Here is an 18,119-nt window from a genome sequence, read left to right as displayed (position 1 = left end):
AGTGTAAATATTATCGGGTAATTGCTAAATAAACCAATATGAATTCTTAACGATCTTAGTCTCAGACTGGGCAACAGAGATCCCATTTTTTAAAGATCTTAGTCTTGATGATTTCTCTTTTACAATTGTAGTATAGAAAATTATTCCAGAGCTCGGCACCTATAGCTCAGTGGTTAGGCCGCCAGCCTCATACACCAGGGTTGATGGGTTCAAACCCGGCCAGGGCCTGCTAAACACCAATGACAACAACAAAAAATAAATAGCCGGGTGTTGTGATTGGCGCCTGGGAGGCTGAGGCAAGAGAATCACTTAAGCTCAAGTGTTTGAGTTTGCTGTGAGCTGTGACACAATGGTACTCTACTGAGGGTAACATAGTGAGACTGTCTCCAAAAAAAAGAAGAAAGAAAATTCTTTCAGGAAAGTATTTGCTATGTTATCGCTTTACTTTCTGATTTGTTCCTTATCTATTTGTACTTTGTTCCTTTTTCAGTTGGAAAAAAACTCTGCATACGAGAGGTTTTGTAAATAAAAGAAGAATAAAACAATCAGTATTTTTATAAATTACTCTGCATTTATATAGAGAAGCATTAAAGCGTGGCTGTTAAAAGAGCACAGCTTATAGATCCATGCTGCTTCTGCGTGTTACTAGTTCTGAGACCTTTGGCAAGTTACTTTATTTCTCAGGGCTCCTTACTCTAATCTGAGAAGTGGGAATAAGAGCATTTACCTCACAGGGCTTGGGATAAATGAGGTGGTATACAAGGTACATATGACAAGGAGAATTCTGGGAGATGGCAGAGTATGAAGCACCTGGGGAGTGTCTCTCCACCTAGACACAAATTGCACTGGCACAGTCTGTCTGAGGTAACTATTTTGGAGCTCTGGAGTTTACTGAAAGCCTGTAAATGTAACTTTGCTCAGTTTCAGATCATAGCAAGCTAGCAGCTATCCATCCCCTACCCTAGCAGCCCTATGGCAAGCAGCTGTAAACTGTTCCTGAAGCAGCTTGCACACAGCTTGTAGAACCTGGGTGAGCAAAAAGCACCTTGTTTTCCAGGGATAGAATCTGTGCTCTGATTACTGATTGCTACTTCTAATCGGTGCAAAGAGAACAGCAGCCATGGTTGTTGCAACTCCCCACATTGTTGAAAGCTGCTCCCCCTCCAGCTGAGGCTTATGCGTTCTCTCTGCCTTCATTTTTCTCTTTTGGAAGGCAGACATAAACAGGAGGACATTCAAAAACATCTGCATATAAGGGGGGAATTATAGATAGTTGCCATGCATACCTGGAGAAAGGCATAGGCTCTGAAAAGACCTTAAGTTTTACACTTTAGGCCAATCCTTGGCTCACAGCTAGCATACAATAGTTTTTGTTTTTGTTTAAAGCAAAAACTATAATAAAAACCAGCAAACCCTGGAGAAAGGCAAGAGTCTGATTTACCAGAGTTACTACATTATTAGATTGGTATTTCTAGTTTTTAATGAAAAGAAATCATAAAGCATACAAAGAAATGATCAAGTATGGCCCATTCAAAGAAAAAAAAAAATAAAAGAAACTTCCTAAAAAACAAGGTGGCAGAAGAGATAATGGCCCCAAACTTCTGTAAACCCAAAAGATCGGTGAACTCTAAATAAGATGAATTTGAAACTCCATGTTATAATCAGACTATCAAAAGCCAAAACAAAGAAAATCTTAAAGGGCAATAAAAGACAAGTGACTGAAAATGGCAACGCCTATAGCTCAGTGTAGGGCGCCGGCCACATACAGCGAGGTTGGCGGGTTCAAACCCTGCCCGGGCCTGCTAAATAACAATGACAACTACAACAAAAAGAAAATAGCCGGGCATTGTGGTAGGCACCTGTAGTCCCAGCTACTTGGGAGTCTGAGGCAAGAGAATCGCTTACGCTTAAGAATTTGAGGTTGCTGTGAGTTGTGACATCACGCACTCTACCCAGGGTGACAGCTTGAGACTCTGTCTCAATTTAAAAAATAAAAAGATTTCCTGAAAAAGAAATTTCTCATCAGAAACTTTGGAGGTGGGCCCTCTGCTACCTGCAGATTCATCCTCAGGAGCTGCGACAGATCAGCCACACAGAGATGGAACATGAAGTGGCATGCTTGGACATCACACCATTAGGGGACAGCAACGGGCTGTCCCCTCTTTGTGCCATTGGACAGACATTTCAGCTCGTATCTTGAAGCTGCCCACTTTTGAACTACTGCATAAGGAGATGCTGGGTGGAGAGATCATTCCTCGCTCCATCCTGATGACCACCTTTGAGAGTAGTCATTACCTCCTTTGTGCCTTGGGAGATGGGGCACTTTTATACTTTGGGCTCAACATTGAAACAGCCTTGTTGAGCGACCGTAAGAAGGTGACTTTGGGTACCCAGCCCACGGTATTGAGGATTTTCCGTTCTCTTTCTACTACCAATGTCTTTGCTTGCTCTGACCGTCCCACTGTCATCTACAGCAGCAACCACAAATTGGTCTTCTCCAATGTCAACCTCAAGGAAGTGAACTTCGTGTGTCCCCTCAACTCAGATGGCTATCCTGACAGCTTGGCACTGGCCAACAACAGCACCCTTACCATGGCACCATTGATGAGATCCAGAAGCTGCACATTCGCACAGTTCCCCTCTACGAGTCTCCCAGGAAAATATGCTATCAGGAAGTATCCCAGTGTTTTGGGGTCCTCTCCAGCCGCATTGAAGTCCAAGACACAAGTGGAGGCACAACTGCTCTGAGGCCCAGTGCCAGCACCCAGGCCCTGTCCAGCAGTGTCAGCTCCAGCAAGTTGTTCTCCAGCAGCACAGCTCCTCACGAGACCTCCTTTGGAGAAGAGGTGGAGGTACATAACCTCCTTATCATCGACCAGCACACCTTTGAAGTGCTTCATGCCCACCAGTTTCTGCAGAATGAGTATGCCCTCAGCCTGGTTTCCTGCAAGTTGGGCAAAGACCCTAACACATACTTCATTGTGGGCACAGCCATGGTGTATCCTGAAGAGGCAGAGCCCAAGCAGGGTCGCATTGTGGTCTTTCAGTACTCAGATGGAAAACTACAGACTGTGGCTGAAAAGGAGGTGAAAGGGGCTGTTTACTCCATGGTGGAATTTAATGGGAAGCTGTTGGCCAGCATCAATAGCACGGTGCGGCTGTACGAGTGGACAACAGAGAAGGAGCTGCGCACAGAGTGCAACCACTACAACAACATCATGGCCCTCTACCTGAAGACCAAGGGCAACTTCATCCTTGTGGGCGACCTCATGCACTCGGTGCTGCTTCTGGCTTACAAGCCCATGGAAGGAAACTTCGAAGAGATTGCTCGAGATTTTAATCCCAACTGGATGAGCGCTGTGGAAATCTTGGATGATGACAATTTCCTGGGGGCTGAAAATGCCTTTAACTTGTTTGTGTGTCAGAAGGATAGCGCCACCACCGATGAAGAGCGGCAGCACCTTCAGGAGGTTGGTCTCTTCCACCTGGGCAAGTTTGTCAATGTCTTTTGCCACGGCTCTCTAGTCATGCAGAATCTGGGTGAGACGTCCACCCCCACACAGGGCTCGGTGCTGTTTGGCCCGGTCAATGGCATGATTGGGCTGGTGACTTCACTGTCAGAGAGCTGGTACAACCTCCTGTTGGACATGCAGAATCGACTCAGTAAAGTCATCAAAAGTGTGGGCAAGATTGAACACTCCTTCTGGAGATCCTTTCACACTGAGCAGAAGACAGAACCAGCCACAGGCTTCATTGATGGCGACTTGATTGAGAGTTTCCTAGATATCAGCCGTCCCAAGATGCAGGAAGTTGTGGCAAACCTACAGTATGACGATGGCAGCGGTATGAAGCGAGAGGCCACTGCAGACGACCTCATCAAGGTTGTGGAGGAGCTAACTCGGATCCATTAGCCATGGGCAAGGGTCCCCAAAGGCTTTGCCCTGCTGCCCGCCCCCTCCTCTCCTACCATTGTATTCTTGGCCATGAGGGACCTTTCCCTAAGCCAGCTGCCCCAAAGCCACAGTTCACCTGTGTGGAAATGGGGCCATCTTAGAACTAAAACTAGTTCACTAGTGACCTGGGCATGGGCTAAAGGTGAACCATTTTCTCCCTGGATTTTTACCAGTCTCAAATGATTCCAGCTATCACCTTGGCCCACCAAGCTTTGATTGGTATTGCCAGTTGTCCGCCTTCCAGGGAGGGATCTCGTGGCTCTTTGGCTGAAACAAAGCTGTGTGTGCGTGTGTGCGTGCGTGCGTGCGTGTGTGTGTGTATCTCACACTCATGCATTGTCCTCTACTATCTTTTTATTTAGGTTGGGAGTGTAGGGAGGTTGCCCATAGTAGAAGAGGGTTGGGAGGGCTTCATTATCTTGAAGTGAAACCTTCTTTTTACTTTTCTACTTTTGCCTGTGAGAGCATTGGTTACAGGCCATGGCCTGCCTAAGTTCAAAACCTGGAGAAGGTGGGTGATCCCCAAGCCACAGGAGGTGGGGGGATGTGAATTGGTTGTCAGTTTCTGAGTTTTACCAAATAAAGTAATATCTAAGAAAAAAAAAAAAAAGAAACTTTGGAGGCCAGAAGGCATGGACTAATACATTCAAAATGCTAAGAGAAGATAGCTGTCAAACAGGAATCCTATATCTGACAAAACTATCCTTTGAAAGTTAGGGGGGGAAGTTAAGACATTCCTAGATAAACAAAAGCTGGAGGAATTTATTACAACTCAGCTTGCCTGGCAGGAAATGCTTAAGTCCTTATAGGGTTAAATGAGGAGTTACCACACAATAACTTAGCCACATGGAAAAATGACCTCAGTAAAGTACTGCCACTTAGCATTTTTGAGTTAGTTGTTGATTTGTCTGAATATAAAGCAGTACATACTCTTCTGCCAATCTCATTTTCATTTTAGTGTTTAATTCAGTTTGTTTGAATTAAATTTCACTGATATCATTTTTCTAGGCCCTTGGGATGCTCTTTTGGCATAAGCATAATATTGAAAAATCATTGGCTGATTTGCCCAACTTTACCCCCTTCCCAGATGAGTGGACTGTGGAAGATAAAGTCTTATTTGAGCAAGCCTTTAGTTTTCATGGGAAAACTTTTCATAGAATCCAACAAATGGTAAGTAGATGAGACAATTGATTTTTTTGTTGTTGTTGTTCTCCCCATCCCCCAACTTCAGTATTTGTCTTCTGCAGCTTTCTTGGGAGATAGGGTTATCATCCTCAAGCACAAATATTCCCATTTTTAATAAAGTTTTATTTATTTATTTTGAGACAGAGTCTCACTTTGTCACCCTTGATAGAATGCTGTGGCATCATAGCTCACAGCAACTTCAAATTCTTGGGCTCAAGTGATTGTCTTGCCTCAGCCTCCCAATTAGCCTGGATACAGGTACCTGCCACAATGCCTACTGGCTAGTTTTAGAGATAGGGTCTGACTCTTGCTCAGGCTGGTCTCAAATCTATGAGCTCAGGCATTTACCCGCTTTGGCCTCCCAGAGTACTAGTATTACAGGTGTGAGCCGCCACGCCTGGCCTAATAAAGCTCCCTTTCCAGGCATCCTTAAACTTTTTAAACAGGGGCCAGTTCACTGTCCCCGAGACCGTTGGAGGTCTATAGTTAAAAAAGAAAAACTATGAACAAATTCCTATGCACACTGCACATATCTTATTTTGAAGTAAAAAAACAAAACGGGAACAAATACAATCACACCCCCTCATGTGGCCCATGGGCTGCAGTTTGAGGACCCCTGTGAGAGACAATGCAGCTTTATTACATGCTACTCTCTGAATGAGGTCTTTAGATTGCAAGACTGATGCACTTCTTTTTTAGAGACAGAGTCTCACTTTGTCGCCCTCAGTAGAGTGCTGTGGCATCTCAGCTCACAGCAACTTCCAGCTCTTGGGCTTAGGAGATTCTCTTGCCTCAGCCTCCTGAGTAGCTAGGACTAAAGGCGCCCACCACAACGCCCACCTATTTTTTGTTGCAGTTTGGCTGGGGCCGGGTTCGGACCCACCACGCTTGGTATATGGGGCTGGTGCCCTACCCACTGAGCCATAGGCACTGCCCAAGACTGATGCACTTCTTAATGCTGCCAGCCTATCAGCTCCCTTCCCACTATCCTAGTTCCCTCCAGAAGTTTAGACCAGTGGAAAGGATCTTTGGTGGTTGTTTGAGATGGAGCTTCATGGGGCCCTGTCTGCCTAGGGAATGTTTCCTTACCATTTTCTCTCTTTCTTTTTTTTTTTTTTTTTTTTTTTTTATTAAATCATAGATGTGTTTATTAATGTAATTATGGGGTACAATGTGCTGGTTTTATATACAATTTGAAATACTTTCATCAAACTGATTAACATAGTCTTCAACACAGTTCCTTAGTTATACCTTACCATTTTCATTCTAGCAAAGCTGTTAGGTAGATTCCTACTTAAAAGTTTACTGAAATTTACATTAAGTATTCAAATTAAGTTTTTAAAATCCCCAAAGTTAGGCTTGGCGCCGATAGCACAGTGATTATGGCGCCAGCCACATGCACTGAGGTTGGCCGCCAACCCAGCCGGGCCAGCTAAACAACAATGACAACTGCAACAACAAAAAAATAGCAGGGCGTTGTTGTGGGTGCCTATATATAGTCCCAGCTACTTGGGAGGCTAAGGCAAGAGAAACGCGTAAGCCCAAGAGTTTGAGATTGCTGTGAGCTTTGATGACATGGCACTCTACCAAGGGTGACATAGCGAGACTCTGTCCTTAAAAAAAAAAAAAAAAAAGTTATATTAAGAGCATTGAGGGCAGCACCTATGGCTCAAGGAGTAGGGTGCCAGCCCCATATACCAGGGGTGGCAGGTTCAAACCCGGCCCCGGCCAAAAACTGCAAAAAAAAAAAAAAAAATGAGTGTGTGAAAACTCTGATTCAACCTTGGACTGATTAGCTATCTTTTTCACAAATGTCACTTACAATCAAACTTCAATAATTTGAAAATACATTAGCCTGCCTTGGTGGCTCTCACCTATAATCCTAGCACTCTAGGAGGCCAAGGCAGGTGGATCACTTGAGCTCAGGAATTTGAGACCAGCTTGAGCAAGACCCCTGTCTCTACTGAAAAACTAGCCAGGTGTTCTGGTGGGCACCTATAGTCCCAGCTACTCACGAGGCTGAGGCAAGAGGATCTCTTGAGCCTAAGAGGTTGCAGCGAGCTATTATGCCATGGCACTTTACCCAGGGTAACAGAGTGAGACTCTGTCTCCCAGAAAATTAATTAATTAAAAAAAATTTTAAATTGAAAATATATTGTTAAGAATTCTTTCATCGATTTTTTTTCTTATCTGAAAGTAAGGACAGTGACTTTGGATATTTCTGAACATGTGAGAGTGATCCCTATTAAATGCATTTAAATATATTGGGTTTTTAAAGGTTAGTTTTAAATCTAAACCAACTCATTTTTTTATATTTAGCTTCCTGATAAATCTATAGCAAGTCTAGTGAAATTTTACTACTCTTGGAAGAAGACAAGGACTAAAACTAGTGTGATGGATCGCCACGCTCGGAAACAAAAACGGGAGCGGGAGGAGAGGTGAGCATGGGCTCGGGGTGTCATCTAATCATTTAGGAAACCTTCTGAGAGCTGTAGATACACAAAGGAAAAGTAGAATACTGAATTTCTCCCAGTTTCTGCCTGGTGGAATCATGTGTTCATGAGACGTGTTAGAGTGTGAGTGTTACGTTATTCAGGGACTTCATCTCACCACTATTTTCTTGCCATGAGTGAACTTCCATTTTTAGTGAATGAACTTTCACATTCACACTTTTTTTTTTCCTGCCCCTTAAGGGTGGTTCCTTTTAATAACAAGGAATCTTTTATTTCATAGCTTCACATTTAATTTTATGTATGTAAGATTCATTTAACTGACCAGCCGCGGTGGTTTACATCTATAGTCTTAGCACTCTGGGAGGCCAAAGCAGGTGAATGGCTTAAGCTCAGGAGTTTGAGACAAGCCTGAGCAAGTGCAAGACCCCATCTCTAAAAATAGCTGGGCTTTTGTGGTGGGCGACTATAGTCAACAGCTACTGAGGCAAGAGGATCCCTTGAGTTGAAGAGTTTAAAGGTTGTGAGTTATGAGGTCATGGCACTCAACCCCAGGGCAACTGAGTGAGACTGTCTCAAAAAAAAAATAATAATAAGATTCATTTATATTTTTTTAATGTTTGATATGGGAAAAAAAAAAAAAACAGAATTTTGCCCTACTTGGGCTACGGAGCTATGGCATCATCATAGTTCACTACATCCTCAAACTCTTGGGTGTAAGTGCTCTTTCCACTCCAGCCTCTCATGTAGCTGGGATACTGTAGGTGCATGCCATCATGCCCAGCTAATTTTTCTGTTTTTTTGTAGAAACTGGATCTTGCTTTTACTTGAACTAGTCTTAAACTCTTGACCTCAAGCGATTCTCTCACCTTGGTCTCCCAAATTGTTAGGATCACAGGCATGAGCCAGTACACCTGGCCTTCTTCCTTTTTTGACCATCCTTTTGCTGTGTGCTAGTGGGAGAGAGGAAAAAGACAGTTAATGATTTCTTAGAACAGATGTTAATTTTAAAGATGTAAGTAAGACACTTCTCAGCTTTACTTCTTACACATAGCACAGAGAAGTGGACATGGTCATGGAAACACTTAGCTGAGTTCTAGTCTCAGCTCTGCATAGTTCACTAACATATTCACATAGGTAAGGAAGTTCAGCATGCCTCTTCTCCAAGCTCGTATTTTCCTCCACTCTAAAGGGATGATGCTTGAAATCTGGAGCTGCAGTACACAGATATAATGGTTTCTGTGTTAGGGTAGTAGGAATATAGGTGACTTTTTAAAATTATATTTTTCACATTTTTGATAGTATATTATTTTTATCCATTAATAATACAAAGTAAAATGAAGGAGGATGGGGCATCGCCTATGGCTCAATGGGTAGGGCGCTGGCCCCATATACCAGGGGGTGGCGAGTTCGAACCCAGCCCCAGCCAAACTGCAACAAAAAAATGGCTGGGCGTTGTGGCGGGCACCTATAGTCCTAGCTACTCAGGAGGCTGAGGCAAGAGAATTGCCTAAGCCCAGGAGTTGGAGGTTGCTGTGAGCTGTGACACTGCGGCATTCTACCAAGGGTGATAAGATTGAAAAAAAAAAGGAGGATGAACTATATGATTCCTAATCCTCCTTAGGACAGAATTTTATGATTTTGATGAAAGAGAAACATGAGAGAATACATTGAGTGAGAGTTATGTCTTAGTTGTGGAAAATTAAAACCTCTGAGCTTGAGTATAAATTGAGTGATGTTAAGAACATTTCCCAGAGGCCGGGCATGGTGGCTCATGCCTGTAATCCTAGCAGTCTGGGAGGCCGAGGCAGATGGATTGCCTGAGCTGAGGAGTTCAAGACCAGCTTGACCCAGAGCGAGACCTCATCTCTATAAATAGCTGGGTGTTGTGGTGGGTGCCTGTAGTCCTAGCTACTTGAGAGGCTGAGGCAGGAAAATCACTTAAGCCCAAGAATTTGAGGTTGCTGTGAGCTATGATGCCATAGCACTCTACTGGGAGCAAGAAAATGAGACTCTGTCTCAAAAAAAAAAAAATCTCCTAGGCTTTTTTCAAAAGTATATTAGAGTATATAAAATTATTGAACTTCCTGTATCTGCATATTTTTTGCAACTTAAATACTGGTTGTTCTGTTTATGGGAGAATGTTCATTTTTCTCTTTCTTTTTTTTTTTAATTAAATCATAGCTGTGTACATTAATGCAATCATGGGGTACAATGTGCTGGTTCCACACACAATTCGAAATATTTTCATCAAACTGGTTAACATAGCCTTCACTGCATTTTCCTAGTTATCGTGTTAAGACATTCTTACTCTACACCTAGGAAATTTCACATGTACCCTCGTAAGACGCACCGTAGTTGTGGTCCCACCAATTACCCTCCCTCCAGCCATCTCCCCCCCTCCCCTCCCTCTCTCTTTTCCTCTTCTTCTTGGGCTATAATTGGGTTATAGCTTTCATAAGAAAGCTATAAATTGGTTTCATAGTAGGGCTGAATACATTGGATATTTTTTCTTCCATTCTTGAGATTACTTTGCTAAAAAGAATATGTTCCAGCTCCATCCATGTAAACATGTAAGAGGTAAAAGTCTCCATCTTTCTTTAAGGCTACATAATATTCCATGATGTATATATACCACAATTTATTAATCTATTTGTAGGTGAATGGGCACTTGGGTTTCTTCCATGACTTAGCAATTATGAATTGGGGGAAGAATGTTCTTAATCACTTCTGATTAAACTTTTTCATTTCCTTTTATGTTAGGCTGATTTACTGTTTAGAGATTAAGTCTATTACTACAAGCAAAAAGTTTGCTAAACAGCAATTAGAATTAAATAAAATAGATTGAGATTTGATATTTTTGAGTATAAAGTGATCAGAATATCTTCTGTTACTCCTCCATTCTCACTGCCTACATGCCTCTCCTTGCATTACTACTACTAGTGCCAAGAACTTCCATGCCCCCACCCCTTCTGTGTGCACCTTTACCACTGTCATAGCCAGATGGAGGAAGGGCACACCAGCCATAGCAGCACCTGAGAGATTGTTGATTTTCTGCAGGCCTTGCCTGTAAAAGTGATAGTGGGGACTTAGACAAGAATTCCCTTACCCCCCACCTCTCTCTCTCTGCATTTATGGATACTCTTTCCTCAGTTAGAACTTCCTCCTGCCTCAGATGGAATGCCATGGGGCACTGTCACCTAGATGGATGCATGAGACAGTGGGAGGTTGGCCTTGGGGATCTGATTGTTCTGCTACCACTGCTGTTCAGTTGGTATTAACTGTGGGCAAATTGAGGCAGGCTGCTGGAATTCTGTGAGAATTGGTTTTCTCATTGTTCAAAGGTTAAGCTCCTATCTACCACAGGGTTTTGTTTGTTCGGTTTTTAAGAAATACTACATGAGAGGATATAAACAAAAGCATTTGAAATGCCATACCAATGTGAGTTTTCTTTTTTAATTAATTTAATTTTAAAACATCAGTGATCTAGGCCACCAGAAAACCCCCAGACTTTGTGTGGTCATGAGTAGAAAGATGCAACGTGAGGGAGCGCCTGTTGGTCAGTGGTTAGGGCACCGGCCACATGCTGGGCTAGTGAGTTCAAACCCAGCCTCTGCCTGCTAAACAAAAAAAAAGATGCAACTTAAAAATGGATTTTTACTTGTTGGTGAGTTTGTTCCCAGTGCAGTGGAACTGTATTTTTGCACACTTTCTCAATTATGTTTAATGGCCATCTCCTAGTCCTTCCATAAATAATTATAGGGAAATAAAGTAAATGTCTTTTCAAGTAAAATTTGATATTTTAGTTGAGGATTGAAGGAAAATAGTTTACAAATGTAGAGCAATGATGTCTTAGCTGTGATTTGGGAAGTTGTAAACCTATTTTAGACCAAAAGAACTATGGGGTTGGTATTCTGTTTGAATGGTAAAATGTTTTTATCACAGCAATCTGAAAACATAAATTATATTTAATCTGTTATTACATCAACTTATTGCTTATATTTGTATATTAAATAGAATTAGTACAAAATAATCTGTCAGTAACTTGTTCTTGTCTTCCAGTGAGGATGAACTGGAAGAAACAAATGGAAATAACCCCATTGACATTGAGGTTGACCAAAACAAGGAAAGCAAAAAGGAGGTATTTTTTTTCCCCCTAGTATTGTTTAGGCGAATACATTTTATTAGTTTCATAAATAAAACATTCCTCTTGCTCACTTCAGTTAATATGTTAAATGCTGTGTACAAAGCATCATGATAAGACTTTTCAACAATACTATCATTGTTTATAGAACTTAGAATTTTGTTTGCCAAGAAACTAGAGTTAAAAATAGTGTTAAAGAAAAAAATAGCATTAATGAGTAAAGATTTTGTTCTAGCAGTCCTCGTAGATTTCCTTCTTAAGCCATTGCTCAGTAGGCTATGAAGGGTACTAGTGAGGACCAGGCTTGCCCAGCACCTCCTCTCACCCTTGGGGCCTCTATTAAACCTATGTTGCCCCAGCCTCTGCATTAACTCAGTAGCGAGATGGCTGCAGGGAGCTGGCAGGAATTCAGCATAGCCCTTTCATTAATTAGAACAACAGTGTGGTCACACCAAGGCAATTTAGGACTATCGCCTCACAAGTGGCCATTCTTTTATCTATCACATTTTAAAATCATTAGGCAAAATACATAGTCTCAAGGGGCCCATGAATCCCTATACTCATATATGACTTTTCACATGTGTTCATAGAGGCATTTTTCTGAAGACAGAATCCATAGTTTTAATAAAATTCTGAAGAGTTCTCTATCCTCTCAAATTTTGAGAATAGTTATTTTAAGCCTGGAAAATCAGAAGTGTCTAGATACATCTAAAGTTTAAATTACATTGTTAGTATATAGCTTTATAGACAAAATAGGAAATACAGCTAACAGAAAGAAGAAAACTAAACTGATAAACAGTATTGCTGTCCATAATTACTGTCAACATTTTGCTGACTTTTTCCATACAACTCTCCTAAAAAATGTATATGCCAATATATACTTAATTGTGAATCTTTTTACTTTTTAGAAATAGAATGGGATCTTACAATGTAATTTTTATAAGCTTTTAAATTGACTCTACCCTAAATATATTTTATGTCAAATGTTTATATACATAGCCATATGTTATCCCATCATATGAATCTTTCATAATTGAGCTAACTAATCCTATATGATTTCTACATTATTTATTTTTCCTTTTTTTGCTTTTATAAATAATGCTGAATTGATTTTTACATAATAAAGTATTTGTACACTTAGTTTTGTCCACTATAATTAATTCTTGGAGTTTGAATGGTTGTATCAAAGTATTCTAGATACATCTTTAAGGATTTTTTTGGCATATATCACTCAACTAAAAATTGATAATTGTTTTTGGATGGCACTCTTTCCAGTGATTTATGTGAGTGCCCAATTAATGAGATACTGGGGATTAGCTAAATTATATTGTCTGGAAAATCAAATTGGAGTTTTTAGTAAGCTTTTTTTTTTTTTTTTTTTTTTTGATGTATTGTTACTTTAGGTTCTTCAATGGAGCAGTTTAGATGAATGCAAAAAGGCTTGATTTTATATCAGTTCTTAAATATACATCATAATTTTTGATTCAAAAAGACAAATAGGGCTCAGCACCGGTAGCGTAGTGGTTAGGGTGCTGGCCACATACACCGAGACTGGTGGGTTCAAACCCAGCCTAGGTCTGCTAAACAACGACAACTGTAACAAAAAAAAGCCGGACATTATGGCAGGCGCCTGTAGTCCCAGCTACTGGGAGGCTGAGGCAAGAGAATCGCTTGAACCCAAGAGTTTGAGGTTGCTGTGAGCTATGATACCATGGCTCTTCACTGAGGGTGACATAGTGAGACTCTGTCTCAAAAAAAAAAAGCTAAAATGACAAATCGTTAAATCATAATGTCTTTAAGTACTAAAATATTAAAACAGACACATGGTTAATAGGTAAACTTTATTAAACAGTATAGTGCTATACAGAGCATAGTTTATTGCCTACTGATATTTTAAAATATTATTTATTACCACTTGTTCAAGAAATTATCACTACCATCATAGTTTGCATTATCTTTTTAGCTTAGTCATTTAAAAAATGAAGCAAAAAGCCTAAGTATATTTTTAGCTTTATCAACAAATTTTAATACACCACCAAGATGAGATGATGAACAATTGTAAAATCTTCACGTTCTTAAAGTGATAAAAACATATTCCTGTCTTTGCCAAAGTTTTACTCCGTTTCATTTCTGAAGGTTTTGGTTTTACAGAAAACAAACCATTTTAAAATGACAACATAAGTTATTCTGGTGCAACTTATATAAGTAGCACTAAAAGTTAAGCATTGTCCAAAAAGAAAAGATGTGTAATAAGTCATCATTTTATATCAACGTTTATATTTCTTAATCTGAAGATTTAAATAATATCTTATGGATCCTTACAAATGCACCAAATCATTTTTTGTTATTTTTTCTTTCATGACCGTCTGTATTGCTAGTGACTCCTCTTACCATAAAAATACTTCCTACTCATTTATCTATATATCATGTAGACAAATAACATGTATATATAAAGATAGATGGTATCTGCATTATGGCTATAAAGCTCACTAGAAGAGAATACAAATATTTTTTCTTTTATTATTACTATGAGAAAGAAGCTAAGAATCCTTAGTATCAGAGGCTTAAAGTGATTGAGAAGGATGTATCTGTACATGGAGGAAACAGTATACCTTGAAGTATTTAGTCAGAATTCAATAGCCCGAGTTTACCATTTATAAATGGTAATTCTGATTTGGCATGGTGTTTATCTTAGATTGTTTGGTCCCATATGTGCTTATTACTGACCATTTGACATTTTTGAGTTTCATTTATCAAATTTGTATATCATGCAGGTACCCCCTACTGAGACAGTTCCTCAGGTCAAAAAAGAAAAACATAGCACACAAGCTAAAAATAGAGCAAAAAGGAAACCTCCGAAAGGAATGTTTCTTTCTCAAGAAGACGTGGAGGCTGTTTCTGCCAATGCTACTGCGGCTACCACGGTGCTGAGACAACTAGACATGGAATTGGTTTCAATCAAACGACAGGTACCCATAAGCCCAGTCCTGAGTAAAACAGTTAACTAGTACTTTAGAGGTGTTTCTGTTCCTCACACACACTTGTTCTTTATTTCTTTTCCAAAAAGTTAGAAGATCTTGGTTACTACCTCACTGATTTTTTTTTTTAATGAACTTACAAATTAAAGTATTATATGTGTGGAAAAGCGTATGTGTATTACATTTATAGACATACATTTGTTGGATGCATTGATTTTCACAACACTAACACACACAGGTAACCTCCCTTTGGATCAGGAAATGGTATGTTGCCCTCAAAGCCCCACTCATTTTCCCTACTAGTCACTACCCTCCTCAAGAAATACAGCAATGGCCAGGCACGGTGGCTCACACATGTAATCCTAGCACTCTGGGAGGCAGGAGTGGGTGGATTCCTGAGCTCAGGAGTTCAAGACCAGCTTGAGCAAGGGGACGAATCCTGTGTCTACTAAAAAAATAAGAAAACCTAGCAGGGCATAGTGGCACATGGGTATAGTTCCAGCTACTCAGGAGGCTAAGGCAAGAGGATCACTTGAGCCCAGGATTTTGAGGTAGCTGTGGGTCATGAAGCCACAGTGCCCTACCCAGGGTGACAGAATGAGACTCTTGTCTCAAAGAAAAAAAGAGATACAGCATTGCCTCAGAAACACTGCTCCCTATTCATATTACCTTCTCCCAGTAGGTGGCCATTATCCTGATTTTTAAAACTACTAATTCTTTTTGTCCATTTTGTGTGTGTGTGTGTGTGGTGTACAGACAGGCTGGCCTCAAACTCCTGGCCTCAAGCTATCCTCCCAAGTGCTAGGATTATGGGAATGAACCATCAAAACCAGCCCTTTTTGGTTTTTATATAAATAAAAATCATATGCAATTATTTCTTTCCTGTCTGGCTTTCTTTCAACATAAGCCATCTGAGTAGGGTAGAATCGTTGTGATTCTGTTCTTGCTCATTTCTATACAAATATCCTACAGATTTTTCATTTTACTAGTCATAGACATTTGCGTTCTTTACTATTTGAAGCCATTACAAATACTCTGCTATTAACATTATTTTATATAACTATTGGCTCATTATGTATACATCTGTCTCTGTTGGGCATATTTCTGTATCCCTAAGAGTAGAATCGCTGTTATTGAGTGCACATGTTTATCTAGCATTAGAAAGCAATGCTGAACCATTTTCCAAAGTGGTCCTATCAGTTTGAGTTTTGGTTACACCAAGTTAGGCTTTCCGAGCTGTAGCACCGTTGACATTTTAGGCTGTCCTGAGCATTATAAGATGGTTAGTTAGCATCATTGCTTTTTACCTGGTGTGCCTTGACACACTGGTATGCCATGAGAGGATTTTAGGTATGTCATGAAAATTTTTAAAGATCATTAGTAAATTATTTTTGAAAGCAGTCAAAGCACAATAAGTATATTCTTTATTTTACTTTTTTTTAATCAACATAATTTTAAGTGTGCCATGGAAGTTTAACTATAGATAAAAAAGGTTGAAAACACCACACTAGATGCTGATAGCGTCCGTCTTCCTGTCATTTGTGACAATGGGAATGTCCCCAGGTGTTGTCAAGTTAACCTTCAATGGCAAAATTGTCCCCATTTGAGAACTATTGCTCTGTCTCATGCCAGAACTTGGGCTGTCTCTTTAAGTTGTAGCCTTTCTAGTGGGTTTATCATGATGATAGTTCATTGTACTGTTTTATTTTGCAATTCCCTGATGACTAATGAGGTTGTCCACCTTTTTACGTACTTTTTGGTCATTTGGATGTCCTCTTTTATGACCCATCTATTCAAATATTCTGTTCATTTTTTCCCTATTTTATTATGTTTTCTTATTGATTTAATAGATGCGCCTTATTCAGGTTCTGAGTTGTTTTCTACCCATTTATATTATAAATATGTTCCCCATTCTTTTGCTTGTTTTTTCACTCTTTTGATGAACAGAAATTTTTACTTTCAGTACAGTTTATCAGTGTTGTCTCCCCAGATTAGTGGGCTTTTTTGACTTCTGATAAAAACCTTTCCCAAGCTCATGAAGATACTTTCTCGTATTATCTTAGAAATATTGTTGTCTTTTACGTTTGATCTTCAGTACTCCAAGAAGAGTTTTTCTATATATGTTGTTATGCGTAGGGTTAATAGTCATTGTTTTTTTGTTTGTTTGTTTGTTTTAATATGGGAGTCTGTTTGACCAAGTATTAATAGTTACGCTGCAATGCAGTGGCCTTTGTTTTAAATCTCAGGTTGTATGTGTATGGGTCTGGTGTGAAGTTCTCTGATCCTTTGGTCTGTTTGTCCATCCTTCACAAATACGTACTATCCTAGTAATTCTGTAAGAGTTTTGATTAGAATTTATTGCATCTCTAGATCAAAATAGATTTTGAGTCTATTGATCCTTCTGATTACTGAATGTGATAGAACCTTCTATTTACATAGTTCTTTAATTTCTCTCAATGTTTTTTATTTTCTGTATATAAGATTTATATATCCTGTATGGGTTAGAGTTAGCTGTTCCTATGTAATTGATACTTTCTTTGGTGTTCTTGCAAAGGATACTGGTTTGTTGGGGGGTTTTTTGTTTTGTTTCGTTTTTTATTGAGACAAAATTCTTCCCTGTACCGTGAGTGCAATGGTGTCATAGCTCACTGCAATCTCAGACTCAGGCTGTGGGTGTCTTGCTGCCTCAGCCTCTGAAGCCACTGGGATTACGGGCTCTCGCCGTGGCACCCAGCTGGGTTTTTCCATTTTTTTTCATGAGTCGGGGTCTCACTCTCGCTCAGACAAGCCTCGAGAACTCCTGAGCTCAAGCAGTCCTCCTGCCTCAACCTCCCGCAGTGTTAGGATTACAGGCGTGAGCCACCGCGCCCAGCAGGATACTGTTTTTTACATTCTTCTATAATTATTTGTGCCTGCTATGTAGAAAAGGCTCGTTAGGGCGGCGCCTGTGGCTCAAGGAGTAGGGCGCCGGTCCCATATGCCGGAAGTGGTGGGTTCAAACCCAGCCCCGGCCAAAAACCAAAAATCAAAAAAAAAAAAAAAGAAAAGGCTCGTTACTTTAATCTGGTTGCATAGTACATTTAAACTGAAAATTCAACCTAGTAGCCTAGTTTATTCTCATCCATCTTCCCTTTCTCCTTCCCCCCTACCTCTCTCTAGAATTCATTTCCAGAAAACTCAGTGGCTGGACACCCGTGGTTCACTAGTTAGAGTGGTGGCCACATGCTCTAGGGCTGGTGGGTTCAAACCTGGCCTGGGCCTGCTAACAAAAAAAAAAGTAGCTGGATGTTACAGTGGGTGCCTGTATGCCCAGCTACTAGGGAGGCTGAGGCAAGAGAATCGCTTGAGCCCAAGAGTTTGAGGTTGCTATGAGCTGTGATACCACAGCACTCTACCGAGAGTGACAAAA

At 40.4% G+C, this 18,119-nt stretch overlaps 2 protein-coding genes across 3 annotated transcripts in view; both read left to right on the top strand.

Moving 5' to 3' along the window:
- RCOR1 (REST corepressor 1) overlaps positions 1–18,119 on the top strand; it is a 157,336-nt gene that overhangs the window by 124,904 nt on the left and 14,313 nt on the right. For both annotated transcript variants that reach the window (XM_053602143.1, XM_053602144.1), the window contains exons 5-8: positions 4,962–5,123; positions 7,458–7,576; positions 11,651–11,729; positions 14,507–14,701. In XM_053602143.1, the coding sequence (XP_053458118.1) occupies positions 4,962–5,123; positions 7,458–7,576; positions 11,651–11,729; positions 14,507–14,701 (555 nt within the window). The remainder of the gene's footprint in view (positions 1–4,961; positions 5,124–7,457; positions 7,577–11,650; positions 11,730–14,506; positions 14,702–18,119) is intronic.
- On the top strand, positions 802–4,465 carry LOC128593799 (DNA damage-binding protein 1-like). Its single transcript, XM_053602137.1, is given in 4 exon segments — positions 802–864; positions 2,027–2,168; positions 2,171–2,590; positions 2,593–4,465. Coding segments are annotated over 4 exon segments (1,944 nt in total). The 3' UTR covers positions 3,912–4,465.

Source organism: Nycticebus coucang, chromosome 9 (assembly GCF_027406575.1).
Source record: "Nycticebus coucang isolate mNycCou1 chromosome 9, mNycCou1.pri, whole genome shotgun sequence".
Classification (NCBI taxonomy): Eukaryota; Metazoa; Chordata; class Mammalia; order Primates; family Lorisidae; genus Nycticebus; species Nycticebus coucang.
The sequence above is the reverse complement of the archived record's forward strand: the minus strand, read 5'-3'. Positions and strand labels throughout refer to the sequence as shown.